This window comes from Hemitrygon akajei, chromosome 8 (assembly GCF_048418815.1).
Source record: "Hemitrygon akajei chromosome 8, sHemAka1.3, whole genome shotgun sequence".
NCBI lineage: Eukaryota > Metazoa > Chordata > Chondrichthyes > Myliobatiformes > Dasyatidae > Hemitrygon > Hemitrygon akajei.
In genome coordinates, this window is record NC_133131.1 from 102,217,648 (window position 1) to 102,233,673 (window position 16,026).

The following is a 16,026-nucleotide window of genomic DNA, read 5'->3' on the forward strand; positions in this document are numbered from 1 at the left end:
AATGAAGGCTATGTGCATCCTTACAGAATACTGATATTTCTCCTTCAGCCTCTACCAAATATGTTCACTCATGCTTCAGTTGATAGGTCTCGTGAAGGTCCAATGTCATGAAAGCCAAAAGATGGGCAATTGCCCATATGGTTATTCTTCATGTGTGTTGAAACAGTAAAATGTTCCCATCAAGAAATGAAAAATCACAGTTGACACTAATTAATTTCAGCAAGGGTCACTGCATAATAAGCAACAATTGGAATCACCAGCATGGGAACTGAGAATTAAATAATTGAAACAGCTTCCAAAAACTTTCTACTGGTTTCAATGTAATGAGAACAGTTGAATGTGTGACCTTCATTTCCTGCAAGTCTTAACATGAGCATTTAGATGCTTTTGCTCTTGGAGCCTGAAAAGAATACTCTTAAAATATTTTAATTTGTTTAAGATTATTCCTTATAAATCTACTTGCAACTGATTAAAAAGCTGTAGATTAAAAGCATAATGGTGGTTCCCCTTGTCTTGATACCTGATGGCACTTAAGTGATATAGCAAAGCCTCTGAAGAATGGAGCAAAAGTATAAAAACAATGATGTTAATAAGCACAGTTCTAATTTAACATTAATCAGGATAAACAGACATGATGCTCATAAGCAATCACAGCTTATCCCATTAAATGTAACATTCACCTTCAGATAGAGCAAGGGTACTAAACTCCGAAAGTACAACTTCAAATAAAATTCCAAGAACAAGGCAGAATATCTGAAGAAAGCCCATCTAGACACTAATTATTATCTATAGTCTTATTCAAATCCACAATAATGAGACTTTGCATTAGCTATTGCCCAACTTTTGCAAATAATTTTGCCTGCTCAAACTTCTTTAGCAATCATAGATCTGGTTCATGAAAAAGATGAACTGCTTGTCCTGTGTGATGCACTTTGTATCAAGAATATCCAGGCAACTTAAAAGGTCTTGTAGATGTTTCATAGAAATATTGAAAACTTGTGATATAACGCACTGAAGTGATTAGCATCTTCAAAGTATGCAGAGATGTTAAACGGGAATTGTACATCATGCTTGGAAATGTGGTTCTTTTCACTTGTAATTTTTCTTCACAATTCTGGATTACCGCTTGAATAAAATGTGAGGTGGGTGGGAGTATGGGGTTCCAAACCAGAGGTGGGGTAACACTTTGCCATTTGTTTTTCAAAGTGTAGTCATGAGTTTATCTTGATCAATACTATGCATCCTGCCTCCCATGTTCTTCATATTCTGCTCTTGAACATATCTTGCGTTTCTCCCATTTCCTTCTGATGCTGGTGTCCGGTTGTAATATTTTTGCCTGGCATCACTGGGTGGTGGCCTGTACCATGTGCACAGTGAGCAATTAGTGAGACAAGACTTTACACAACTTATGTGGTTACTGATCAAATGAAAATGAAACAAATTGTGGGAGGGAGACAAAAAAGCATAAGAGGTAGAATATAGAAATAAATACAAATAACTGTTAAAGTGTAACCTTGTCCCAAATAGCTTCCATGGTGTAGGTACCAGCTTCTAACATAACTAAAGTATCAGTTCAAAGGTGAGTAGCACAGCACAAGATTACTATGTCATGCATTGAACAATCTGCAGATTGAAGCTCTAATTTTGGAGATTTGCAAAGAGACAAGTTAGTTTCCAGCACATGCAGGGACATGCAAAATTCAACTTGTAAAGAACATTCCTTCCCAAAGGCTTGGGCTCCCGTAAATTCCATACATACTAATTTTTTTTGAACAGGCTGCATTTGTTTTGTTTAAAACCTGAAGAGGCTCATGGGCTCTTTTATCTCATTTCACTCACTAATGTCGATAACAAGTAAATAAGCATAAAGTTCAAAGAGTTAAAAATAATTTATCATAGCAGAGCTATCAAATTCTCTGACTGAAGCAACCACATCCACGCTGGTGGATGTGCACACACATATACACAAACACACACAAAATTAAGCCATTTGGAAGGATAGTTGTAAAACTGAATGAATTGCTCTACCACGTAATTCCCTCCACCAAACAATTAAATAGGTCAAAGAAATTGAGATCACCCTTCACCATATGATTAGGTACACCAGAATAGCAAAGATAACTCCCAGCAACAGAAACAGTAATTTTGTTTTACAAAGCACCATTAAGTCACTTCTTTAGCAAAAAGTGCAATCCATCAGCACATCACACTCAACAATTTAATTTACAATACAAAAGGAAAGGCTTAGTAGTATTTTTCATAACTTATTTTACTTAATTTATCATAGTTGTCCTTTGGCATGCAATATGTTCAATTCAGGAAGTACTTAAAATGTAAAAGCTGCATCAATTGATGCAATTCATTAAAGCTTAAATACCAATAGAACTTTGCTCTAGACACTCATGCCATTTTAGAAAATATATATTCACTTAATCTGCTTGTTAATCTTTAAGTATGTCATTAAATATAACCATTCGTTCTTCATTTTAAGTATTTTTAATACATTGCACAATCCAAGTAGCCAATCCAACTGAGGATGTAGAATATAGTTATTGTTAAAATTAATTATGAACTTGATCAGATTTTTAAGTTGTAGACTGACCTTACATTACTGGAATGCCAGTGCTGCTGAACAAGGGGAATGTTGCACATATATGGAGTCTAAAAACAGATATTCAAGTGGATAATTACTACCATTTTAAGACAATTATCATCAGATGTGCAATAGCCATTTACTCATTTAATAATGCCATTTTTACCTGGTATCCACACATTCCTGTATTGCTCTGTGCACTGAAAAATGTGAAAAGAAATTAAGTTCAATCAATAATTAATCTTCAAACTATTACAAAAATGGAAATAAAACAATATAAAATGCTGAAAATGTATCATGAACACTAGAATCATGCCAAGTTACAATTTATGATTTGGGCTTGGAGATATATCAAAAGTCACTTCCATCAAAATATGCACCTTTTATCCACTCCAGATACAAGGCAATAACCTGGAGTTTGCCACATTAAGGTTTTCTGTTAATGACTATCCCTCAAACATATTCCATTGGACATAGTACCATTGTTCCTACCTGATAGAAATAGTTTCCTTTTTTAATAGGGTGACATGTGCAAGAAAAGATTGATTATCAATTGCTATGTCTTAAAAGTTAATTTCACTCCAATGCACCATGTATGAAATCTAGATACAGATTAGTTTATTACTTTACTGCTTTGTCTGAACGTGATAAATTGAACCATCCACAATTCCACCAAGGCTTCTTTTTAATTTTATAAAAGCTAAATTCATTATTCATTTTGCATTCCAAAATGTTTTCACAGATGTGCATTAATTGACAATTATCAATATTAAACTTTGTTCACTTTACATCTAATGGTTTAACTGATTGAAATTGTTTGCAAATTGTGAATAAAAATGCTGATTTGTTTTTAAATTAGGTGAAGAAAAAGCAACTGTCACACAATTTAACATTTAACAAGAAAGAAATATTTCAAACCTGGTGTGTCCATATTTTACTGGATTTGAACCTGCAGAACACAAACAAATTATTAGCTAATAAAATTGAAAGGGTGCTAGACAACATTGCAATATTTACAAGACAACCAGAAAATAGTATTATCTACCAGGTCCCTCAATCCTGCCCTACCATTCAATATGATCAATGGTGGCTTCAGTTCTTCTGTTCCCCAATTCTCCATAACCCAATTCCTTAAACTCCTTAAAGTATTTATCTTGCTCCATCCTAAATATATTTAATCACCTGATCTCTGCCACCCTCACAGCAGATAACTCCAGAGATTTGTTAACTTCTCAAAATGTAATGTACCTTGGTTACTATGAACTAAAGTACAAGTACGAAATGTGCATCTGTAAACATGCCATAGGGGTAAAGCAGGTACTTTCAATATTGAGTTTGGTCTTGTAATATTACCACCAGACCTCATGGAATTAGAATCAGGATTATTGTTCCTGACTTATGTCTTGAAATTTGTTAACAAGCAGTGATGCAACCAATCAGATTGCTCTGCATGGTATATCTATAGACATTTGCTAGAGTATTTGGTGACATACCAAATCTCCTCAAACTCCTAATGAAGTATTGCCGCTGATGTGCCTTCATGATTTCATCAATGTGTTGGGCCCAGAAAAACCATCTGATATGTTGACACCCAGGAACTTCAAACTGCCACTGCTGACCCCTCAATGAGGATTGGTGTACATTCTCCTGACTTCCCCACAAGTTCACAATCGTTATTGGGGCACCACTCAAACAGCCACCCATCTTGGTCCAGTACAATTCCTTGAGCCATCTAAGATTCTGTCACAGTGAAATCATTGGCAAACTTATAGATCGCATCTGCGCTGTGCCTAGGCACCAAATCATGAGTGTAGAGAGTGGAGCAGTGGGCTAAGCACGCATCCTTGAGGTGCACCTGTATTGACTGCAAGCAGGAGATGTTATTACCGATCTGTACTGACTGTGGTCTCCTGCTGAGGAAGTCAAGAATCTAGATGCAGAGGGAAGCTTCTGATCTAGCAGTGATTAGCTTCTGATTATGTTGTATGAACTGTAATCGATAAACAGCAGCCTGACATACATATTGCTATTGTCCTGGTTGTCCAATGCTGAGTGGAGAGTCAGTACAACTGTGTCCGCTGTAGACCTTCTATGGCAGTGGGCAAATTGCAGTGGGTCTAGTTTCTTGCTCAGGCACGAAATAATGCGAACCATGACCAATCTCTCAAAGCACTTCATCACAGTATATGTGAGTGCTATCAGATGATATCCTTTGATGCATTTCACCCTGCTCTTCTTGGGTACCAGTGTGATTGATGTCCTTTTGAAGCAGTTGGAAACATCGGAATGCAGTAGTGAGAGGTTAATAATGCCCTTGAACACTCCAGCCAGTTGTTTGGCATAGGTCTTCAATACCTTGCCAGGTACACCACCAGAGCCTGACACCCGCCAAGGGGTTGTTCTTTTGAAGGATGTTCTGATGTCAGAATCTGAGACAGAGCACAGATTTGCCAGATGCTGTCTAGGTTCACACATCTTTATTCACCCTTTCAAACACTGGGGTCATCGAAGAGTGAAGCATGACAGCCATTTATGCTGTTAGGTTTTGCCTTATAGGAAATAATGACATGAAAACCCTGTGACAGCTGTCATCCATTTGACTGCATCACTAACTTCACATGGAATTGCCTTTTCACTCTCACAATGGCCTTCCATAGGTCATACCTGGACTTATTGTAAGGTTCTGGATCACTGGTCTTGACCACTACAGATCTAGCCCTCAGCAGATTGCAAATGTCCTAATTCAACCAAGCCTTTGGGTTTAGGTATGCTTGGTACGTTCTTGGATAACACACTCATCCACACAGGTCTTAATGAAATTAGTGATGACTACAGCATATTCCTTCAGATCCAAAAATGAAGTTATAGCTTTCCTAATCTAGGTGCATATATTTGTCAACTTCTTTCTGAATTATTTAGATTTACTTATGGGTAGTGGATAAAAGCATCAGATTTCTGAATGGACAATGAACCCATGTACACCACCTCACGATTTTTTTCTTTTTGTTTGCTCTTTTTTCACTATTTAATTTTTTATCTATATATGCAATTAAAAATTTTTTAAATTATGTATTTCAATGCACTGCTTCATAAAATAACAAATTTCACAATGTATACCAGTGATATTAAACCTGATTCTCATTCAATTATTCTTTATCTCTAATTGCTCTAATTGAGGTAGTTAAGTCAATATATCCCAGAGCAGTTAGTTAACTAATTTGCCTTCTTGGAGAATCAGATTGTTTTAATTTCAGTTATCATTACTGACACTAACACATTTTCATCCTTTTGATCCAAGATCAATGAATTTTCTGTGCAATCATCAGCTATATCACAAAATCCAAATTCACTAATGTGGATGTGCTAACTAATAAAGATGACATCCTTCATCTTGGCACAAAATAGCAATTGTTCATTCCCCTCCAAAGATGCTGCCTGCCTTGCTGAGTTCCTCCAGAATTTTGTGCATGTTGCTCAAGATTTCCAACATCTGCAGAATCTCATGTTTAAGAAACAAGCTGCTCTCCCTTTCCACTTTCTCTTCAGTTGTCTCTAACGCCTTTCCTTCCAGATATTTATCAAGCTCCTATTTGAACTCAACATTTGAATTTGGTTTTGGTACTAACCCTAGCAGTGCACACAAACCCTTAATACTTGCCAGCTACAAAAAATGATTTGTTGTTACTTTAGGTTCTTTTGCAAATCTATTCCTTTACTTTTCTGTCAATGTTAACCATTGCTTTCAATCTTCTTTGCCCATGACCTTTATAATATAAAATACTGGATCCCACCAAAACAACCTGTCCAAAGGTGAACAACCACAGCTTTTCCAATCTATCCACATCACGGAAGTCCCTAATCCTGAGAATCAATACAATGAATCTCTTAAAGACATATCCTTTAAAGCCCTTCGATGTTCCTGAAAAGTGGCTGCTGGAACTAAACACCTCGTAAGTGGTGAAACAGTATGTCAAAGATTCATCATGACTCCTTGTTCCTACTTATAAATTCCACTCAATTCTGTTAAGCCATATTTTCAAACTATCGTGTGTGTGCCATGGTAGCATAGTGGTTAGCATGACACTATTGCAGCTCAGGACATTCTGGAGTTCGGAGTTCAATTCCAGCGCCATCTGTAAGGAGTCTTTCTATGTTGTCCCTGAGGAATGCGTGGGTTTTCTCCGGGTTCCCACAGTCCAAAGGTGTAGCTGGTAGGTTAACTGGTCATTGTAAATGGTCCTGTGATTAGGTTACTCAGCGTTGTGAGGTTGCTGGGGCAGTGTGGTTCGAAGGGCTGGAGGAGCCTACTCCACATTGTATCACTAATAAATAATCTTGACACTTTTCACTAACCATACATATTTACTGCCAGAATTAGCTGTTGTTGCTTGTGCTTTGGAATTGTGCCATGTAATTTACATCGTCCCCTTCTCATTCTTTCTAACTTTACATTTCTCAGCATTAAATTTGCACGTTATCATTTGTAAATAATGCACAATTTGCCCAAGTAATTAATATACACTAACTACATATAGTTATCTTTATACCGGCCCCTGGAGAAATCCACCATACACTTTCCTCCAACCTGTTTCCCTTGAAGATTAATTTTCTATGTTACAGTTGCAAGGAAAAAGTTTGTGGTTTTCTGCATTAATTATTCATAAAATGTAGTTTGATCTTCATTTCAGTCACACTGGTAGACAAATCCAATCTGCCTAAACTAATAACATACAAACAATAGTATTTTTCATTTCTTTATTGAACACATTGTTTAATCATTCACACTCCAGGTTGAAGAAAGTACGTGAATAACTGGCAGAACCTCTTTTAGCAGCAATAACCTGCACCAAAAATTTTCTGTAGCTGATGATCAGATTTGCACAATGGTAAGGAGGAATTTTTGACCATTTCTCCATACAAAACGGTTTCAGTTCATCAATATTTCCAGGATACCTTGCATGAACAGCCCTCTTCAGGTCATGCCACACAGCATCTCAATTGGGTTAAAGCCTGGACTCTGACTTGGCCTTTCCAAAACACAATTTTTTTTCTTTTTAAACCATTCTGTTGTTGATTTACTCTTGTGTCTTGGATCACTCTCTTGTTGCAAAATCTAACTTCTATTAAGCTTCAGGTGATGGTCTGCTACCCTGAATTTTCCAGTATAATGTCTTGATACAATTTTGAATTCATTGTTCCCTCAATGAATGCAAGATGTCTAGACCCAAAGCAACAAAGCAGCCCCAAACCATGATGCTCCTTCCACATGCCTCACAACTGGGATGAGGTTCTGGTGTTGGTGTGCAATACCAATTTTCCTCCAAACATAATGGTGGGCATTTCTGCTACAAAGTTCCAACTTTTGTCTCATCTGTCCACAGAACATTGTCCCAGAAGCATTGCGGAACATCTAGGTGGGTGTTTGGAAACTTGAGACAGGCAGCAATGTTTTTTTATTAAAGAGCAGTGGTTTCCTCCATGTCCTTCCATTCTTGTTCAGTGTTTATCTTCGAGTGGACACATGAACAGAGACTTCAGCAAATTCTGGAGATTTCTACAGGTCTTTTGCTGTTACCCTTGGGTTCTTTTCACCTCCTTCAGCATTTCATGTTGTGCTCGGTGTGATCTTTGCAGGATGGCCACCCTTAGGGAGAAGCAACAGTACTGAATTTTCTTCCATTTGTAGACTGTGGACTGATGGAATTCCATACTCAGGTACACCATAATCCCCTCCAGGCTCAACAAGAAGCTCAAAGACCTCGACCTTCACTCTGCCTTATGTAGCTGGATCCTGGACTTCCTGTCATATCAGCAGTAGGTGGTAAGAGTGCACTCCCTCACCTCTGATCCTCTGACCCGCAACACAGATGCCCCTCAGGGCTGTGCACTAAGTCCCCTCCTTTAATCTCTGTATACCCATCTGCTAATTAAATTTGCTGATGTTACTACACTAATTGGCCGAATTTCAAATAATAATGAGGCATCTACAGAGAAGAATTCATCACCCGAGCATAAAGTTTCTCTCTATGCTGATGACTTATTACTCTTTCTCTCAAATCCGTCTACATCCTTACCTCTAATGTTTTCACTTCTTGACCAGTTTAGCCAGATCTCTGGCTATAAACTTAATTTACTTAAGAGTGAACTTTTCCCAATTAATAAAGAAGCACAAGAACTAACATTTCGTGATCTCCCTTTTAAAGTAGTCCATAATCAATTTACTTATCTTGGAATTACAGTCACAAGGAAGTTTAAAGATCTCTTTCGTGAAAACTTTGCCAATCTTTCATATGCTATAAAACAGAGTCTGGTACAATGGTCACCTCTATCTATGTCTTTGGTAGGTCGTATTAATGTTGTTAAAATGTATGTTCTCCCCAAATTTTTATACTTATTTCAATCTATCCCAATTTTTATTCCTAAATCTTTTTTTGATTCCTTAGACTCTATTATTTTGTCATATCTGTGGCAGAATAAGCTCTCTAGAATTAATAAAATCCATCTCCAAAAATCTAAAACAGAGGGTGGCATGGCTTTACCTAACTTTCGTTTATATTATTGGGCAGCTAATATACGTTGTGCTACCTTCTGGTCTTTCTTCCACGGCCAACCCGAGTGCCCTAACTGGGTGGCAATGGAGTTGAGCTCCACTAAAGAATTATCTATCTCTGCACTTCTTGGCTCTGCACTCCCTAGTAGTCTGCCCAGATCAATAGCTAATCCTCTTGTTAGACACACTTTGTGTACATGGGCTCAGTTCAGGAAATGCTATGGTTTCCAGGCGTTTTCCGTTTCTAGCCCTGTCGCACATAATCACCTTTTTTTACCTACTACGTACGATTCAGCATTCCATGTTTGGTATAGGAAGGGCATTAGACATTTTGAAGATCTTTTCAGTGATAATCGCTTCGCTTCTTTTCAGCAGCTCTCTGTTAAGTTCAATCTGCCGAACGCTCATTTTTTCAGATATCTCCAAATCCGACACTTTATTGCTCCTTTAATTCCTAACTTTCCTGAAATGCCTGCGAAAAATGCTTTGGACCTATTTCTTTCCATTAATCCACTAGGTAAAGGTTTAATATCAATTATCCGAGATAAACTAGCAGCCTTACGACGGGCCCCTGTGGATAAAATTAAAATGGCCTGGGAGCAGGATTTAAATATCTCCTTATCCGAGGAGAGCTGGGACTCAGTTCTCAAATCGGTTAACTCAACCTCTCTTTGTGCTCGCCATTGCCTTTTACAGTTTAAGATTGTTCATAGAGCCCATATGTCTAAATCTAAACTATCTCGATTCTACCCTGGCATTAGTCCGCTCTGTGATAAATGCAAGAGGGTCGTGGCCTCTCTCATCAATATGTACTGGCTCTGTCCTAGCTTGGAGAAATTCTGGAAAGATGTCTTCACTACGTTATCGTGTATTCTGAATCAGCACCTAGAACCAAACCCCTTTATTGTTCTGTTCGGTTTTTGGGGCGAGACAGATTTATGTCTGGGTTCGACCAAATGCCGAATATTATCCTTTGCCTCTCTCCTGGCGAGACGCTTGATCCTCCTTAGATGGAGAGATGTTGCCCCACCTACTCATGCGCAATGGCTTAACGACATTATGGCCTGCTTGGACCTCGAAAAAATTCATTATTCAGTTCTTAATTCGGATCTAAAGTTCCATAAGGTCTGGGGACCTTTTATCGAGTACTTTCATAACCTTCCTCTTGACTAGGGTTTTTTTTTCTTTCTTCTTTTCGGTCCCTTGCTTTCAGCTCCCTTTTTTTTTTCTGGCAGTAGGCATTATTATCCTCTGTTGCTAAGTGTATTCACAGTCTGGGAGTTTGACTGTCCTGACTTATACTCTCTATATTGTGTTGTGGTCAGTCTGGAGTTGTTGTTTTTTCTTGTGTTGTGGGGCTTGGGGAGGATACTAAGCTTACTTGTCTTTAATTTAGGTGCTTTTTTGTTAAATTCTCTTCCTTTGTAGCATATTGTTATTGTATGCTTAATTTTGCACTGTATTAATGTTCCTCATTGGGATTTCGGGTTTTTAATTTGTAAAATGTTTTGAAAAACTAATAAAAAATAAAAAAAATAAAAAAGAATTCATCACCCTGACATAGTGGTGTCAAGAAAACAACCTCTCTCTCAACATTGCAAAAACAAAGGAGCTGGTCGTGGACTACAAGAGGAATGGAGACATCTAACCCCTATTGACATCACTGGATCTGGGGTTGAGTGAGTGAACAGCTTTAACTTCCTCGGCATAAACATCACCGAGGATCTCAGATGGTCTGTACATACTGGTTGTGTGGTGAAAAAGGCACAACAGTGCCTCTTTCATCTCAGACAGTTGAAGAAGTTTGGTATGATTCCCCCCCCCCCACCCAAATTCTAAGAACTTTCTATAAGAGCACGACTAAGAGCATCCTGACTGGCTGCATCACTGCCTGGTATGGGAACTGCACTTCCTTCAATCACAGGACTCTGCAGAGTGGTGCGGACAGCCCAGCACATCTGTAGATGTGAACTTCCCACTATTCAGGACATTTACAGAGACAGTTGTGTAAAAAGGGCCTGAAGGATCATTGGAGATCCAAGTCACCTCGACCACAAACTATTCCAGCTGCTACCATCGGGAAACGGTACTGCAGCATAAAAGCCAGGACCAACAGGCTCCGGGACTGTTTCTTCCACCAGGCCATCAGACTGATTTAACTCATGCCAACACAACTGTATTTCTATGTTATATTGACTATCCTGTTGTATATACTATATATTATAAATTACTATAATAGCACATTGCACATTTAGACGGAGACGTTACGTAAAGGTTTTTACTCCTCATGTATATGAAGGATGTAAGTAATAAAGTCAATTCAGTTCTTTAGAAATGCTTTTGTAGCCTTTTCCAGCTTCATGCATCTCTATAATTCTTCTTCAAAGGTCTTCTGAAAGTTGTTTTGATCAAAGCATGGTGCACATAAACAGATCTTTCTTGAGAAGAACAGGCTCTGTCAGTAACCTGACTTCGTGTGTCTTTCTTATAGGAAAGGGCACCTCTACAACCCACACCACCAATCTCATCTCATTGACTGGAACACCTGACACTAAATAGCTTTTTCAGAAGGTATTATCCCTACGTCACATACTTTTTTGACCTAGACTGTGATTGTTTAAACGGTGTACTCAGTATTGATGAGAAGTACAATTGTTTCTGTGTTATTAGTTTAGGTAGATTGTGTTTGTCTATTACTGTGACGATTATTGTGTTATTCACAAACTTTTTCTTGCAACTGTATATATTTAATGAATTTCATTTTTTGATGTTACATGGCAACCTTTCAAAAGACTTGAAATTCGATACAAACTTCAGCTGCATTTCTTTGAATGCCATTGACTGTACAGTTTTGTTATTTGAGCTATGATTAAGCAGACTGGGCTTACACTCAGGTGAGTTCAGACAAATAAGAGGCAATGTTATTCAAAAATATACAACACATGGTAAGATAGATATGGAGTTGATGTTTCAGTGGCTAAGTGGCCAGGGGGTGGAGTGGGGAGGGAATTGGCAGAGGGTCGTGGGTTCACAGAGTGTAAGTATAGGCCGTCTATTCCGGATGGGAAAGAGAAGATAATTTCTTCACCCAGAGAGTGGTGAATCTCAAAGTGGCTGCAAAGGCTGGAGTACATTCAAGATCAAGTTTGAAAGATTTTTTAGGGAATCAAATGAGGTGGAATTTGTGCAGGTAAATGGCACCAGGAGAAAAGATGAGGTAAGATGAATTAAATTACTTACCCTTGGTTCTATTTCTTACAGTCTATTAACCCTCTCTATATTACTTCATCAGGACACTTTATTATATTAATTAGACACTAGTTACCTTTAGCAAATCCATGCTGACTTTTTTCCCAAATCAGTCACAACTGAAACAATAGACTGTTGATTCTGACCCTGATTACTACTTTTTTGTCTGACTCATCCACTCCAGAATCTAGAGACATAGGCTGCTAACAGAAGGAGACAGCAGTGTACATTTGCAAACAAACTAACACTCCAACAAATTCAGGGAGCAGGAGTGAGTGCCTTTGCTATTACAGATGGACTACATTCCAGAGTCCTGAGAGAGGTTGCTGAAGAGATAATGGATTCATTAATCATGATCTTTCAAGAACCATTTGATTCTGGCATGGTCCCAGAGGAGTGGAAAATTGCAAATGTCACTCCACTCTTTAAGAAGGGAGGAAGGAAAAAGAAATTATAAACCAGTTAGCCTAACCGCAGTATTGGAGTCTATTGCTAAGGATGAAGTTTCGAGGTACTTGGAGACTAATGATAAAATAAGACCAAGTCAGCATGGTTTCTATAAAGGGAAAGAGTTCTTTGAGAAGTAACAAGCAGGGAGCACAAAGGAGAGGCAATGGATGCTATTTACTTGGATTTTCAAAAGGCATTGATAAGGTGCCACACACAAGGCTGCTTAACAAGATAAAATCCTATGGTACTACAGGAAAGATACTGTCATGGACAGAGGAATGGATGATAGGCAGGAGGCAATGAGTGGGAACAAAGGGGGCCTTTTCTGGATGACTGCCAGTAACTAATGGTGTTGCTCAAGGGTCAGTATTGGGACCACTGCTTCTCACATTGTTTGTCAGTGTTTTAGATAATAGAATTGATGGCTTTGTGGCAAAGTTTGCAGATGATACAAAGATAGGTGGAGGGGTAGGTAGTGCTGAGGAAGCAATGCGATTGCAGCAGGACTTAGACAAATTGGAAGAATGGGCAAAAAAATGGCAGATGGAATATAGTGTTGGGAAATGTGTGATAATGTATTTTGGTAAAGGGAACAATAATGCAGATGTTTCTAAATGGGGAGAAAATACAAACATCAGAGGTGCAGAGGGATTTAGGAATCCTTATGCAAGACTCCCAAAAGGTTAATTTACAGTTTGAGTCTGTGGTAAAGAAGACAAATGCACAGAGGGCATTATTAGAATGGGAATAGTATATAAAAGCAAGAAGATAATACTGAGCTTTTATAAGACACTAGCCAAGCCGCACTTGGAGTGTTGTCAACAGTTCTGGGCCCGTATCTCAAAAAGGATGTATTGCTATTGGAGAGAGTCCAGAGGAAGTTCATGAGGATGATTCTGGGAATGAAGGGGTTAATAACCGAGGAGTGTTTGGCAGCTTTTGGGCCTGTACTCACTGGAACTTGGAAGCAGAGTGATATCATTGAAACCTACCGAATGTTGATAGGACCAAATAAGGTGGGTGTGGAGAGGATGTCTCCACTAGTGAGGTCATTCAGAATTAGAGGGTACACCTTAAAATTGAGGATCGACCTTTTAGAATGGAGGTAAGGAGGGATTTTTTTCAGCCAGAGTGTAGTGAATCTGTGGAATGCTCTGCCATGGGCTGCGGTGGAGGCCAAGTCCGTGGGTATACTTAAAGCAGAAGTTGATAAGTTTCCTGATTGGTCAGGGCATCAAAGCATATGGTAAAAAGGTGTATAGGGATGAGTGGGATCCAGGACCAGCCACGATGGAATGGCGGAGCAGACTCGGTGGGCTAAATGGCCTAATTCTGCTCCTCTGTCTTATGGTCCGAAATACAACTTGATCCTCTTTTATCCATATAGCACCAGTGATGTACATATACATCCCATTCAGCGCATGACCGAGAGCAAGTATATAATCAATGGGCCTTGCTTAAAATAGCTGAAAGCTCAGTTAATACCTTTAACAGTGGAGTGTCTTCTTGAGGGATATCGCTTGCTTGGCCGCCTTTCAAATGTACTTGTCCGTCGGAGTCTACTTTTATGTGTTGCTTCATATTCTGTCCGACCACTGAAAGAAATATTGGTTCAGTGTTACATAAAATACATTAAAAGAGCTAAATACAAACAACACCAAACTGTAAGATGATACCTGAAACGAAAGCGAGATCCCAAACGCAGCAAATCTGATCGTCCTTCTTTAGTTTGAGTTGGTGCTCGTAGTCGGAAAAATGCATGGTTTTCCACAGCACATCTCCATAAGTGTTTACATGCTTTAGAATTATCTAACCGGAAAACAAATGTATGTTCCTGTTCTCTGCCCTTTGATTAAGGTGAAAAAATTATAAAGAACATAATTAGAAATGCAATTTAATGGAACACAGCCTTTTAAATAAAATACAGTACTTCAATGAAAGCAAATGTGAATTGACCCATTCTGGATCTGCTAATGATAAAATAAAAAGTCTATTTTCTCAACACCAGTGTTGGGATATCATGTACATTGATCATTGCAATGTCATGAAATGTTGGTTTCACATCTAGGGGCACAGAAAGCATTGGGTAAGAAGTTAAACTACATCAATGTAAAGCCTTGGTTAGACTACACCTGTGGTATGGTGAGCAATTATGGACTTTACCATAGGAAATTGATATTGGCTTTGGAGGGAGCACAGTGTAGATTTACCATACTTCTCTCAAATTTCCTAAAAAGATAGAAAGCAGCTATTCACTTCACTGTGCCTATGCTAGCACACACAGCAATCCCATCAATCTATTCCTTCATTCATTTCCCTATTTACAATAACATGGCCATTAACTTCACTCTAGTTCTATCATAGATCCACAGTCTGGATAGCTCACAGAGACTCATTAACCTAGCTACCAGCACAACTTTGGTTGGGGGAAATTGGAACAACTGAAAGAAAACCACGTGATCACAGGGAGACTCTGAAAACTCCATGCAATGGAAGTCAGGATCAAAACCAGGCCACTGGAGCCATGAAGGAGTAGTAATGCCTGCTCTTTCACTGTGCCCCACTCTTTCCTTTGAGACAGTGACATTTGGCTCCAGCCACTATCTAGGGGAAACATCCCTGCTTCTCTCATTATATCACCAAGTAAATTTGAGGGCAGAGAGGAAGTTAGGTGCAGAGTTGATGAAATTGATGAACTCGGTATGCGTACAGGAAGCAGCACCAATACAGGAGTCAATGTAAGAGAGAAAAATTTGGGGAGTGTTACCAGTGTGGGCTTGAAATATGGACTGCTCCACATAGCCAACAAAAAGGCAGGTATACCCGAGACCCATGCAACTTTATTTGTCACATATACATCAAAACATACCGTGAAATGCATCATTTTGCCCCAAAGATCAACACAGTACAAAGATGCTGGGTGCAACCCGCAAGTGTCACCATGCTTCCAGTGCCAACATAGTGTGCCCACAGCTTATTAAACCCAACCCAAATCTGTATGTCTTTGGAATATGGGAGGAAGCCCACATGCTCATGGGGAGAATGTACAAACTTCTTAGAGACAGTGGCAAAAATTGTACCTCAATCAGTGATAACTGACACAGAGGTGACGAAAGAGAAATTGTTGAGGGTGAGAACCAGTTCTGCCAAACAGTATCATACCATGAAGTACACCTTCCCTTCC

The 16,026-nt window shown here is 38.8% G+C and overlaps 1 protein-coding gene across 1 annotated transcript in view; it reads right to left on the reverse strand.

Annotated features, from left to right (window-relative positions):
• LOC140732124 (band 4.1-like protein 4B) overlaps positions 1-16,026 on the reverse strand; it is a 354,588-nt gene that overhangs the window by 162,540 nt on the left and 176,022 nt on the right. Inside the window, exons 11-15 of the mRNA XM_073054310.1 lie at positions 14,519-14,688; positions 14,328-14,437; positions 3,512-3,542; positions 2,760-2,793; positions 2,603-2,661 (exon numbers count right to left, since the gene is read on the reverse strand). Of these exons, the coding sequence (XP_072910411.1) occupies positions 2,603-2,661; positions 2,760-2,793; positions 3,512-3,542; positions 14,328-14,437; positions 14,519-14,688 (404 nt within the window). The remainder of the gene's footprint in view (positions 1-2,602; positions 2,662-2,759; positions 2,794-3,511; positions 3,543-14,327; positions 14,438-14,518; positions 14,689-16,026) is intronic.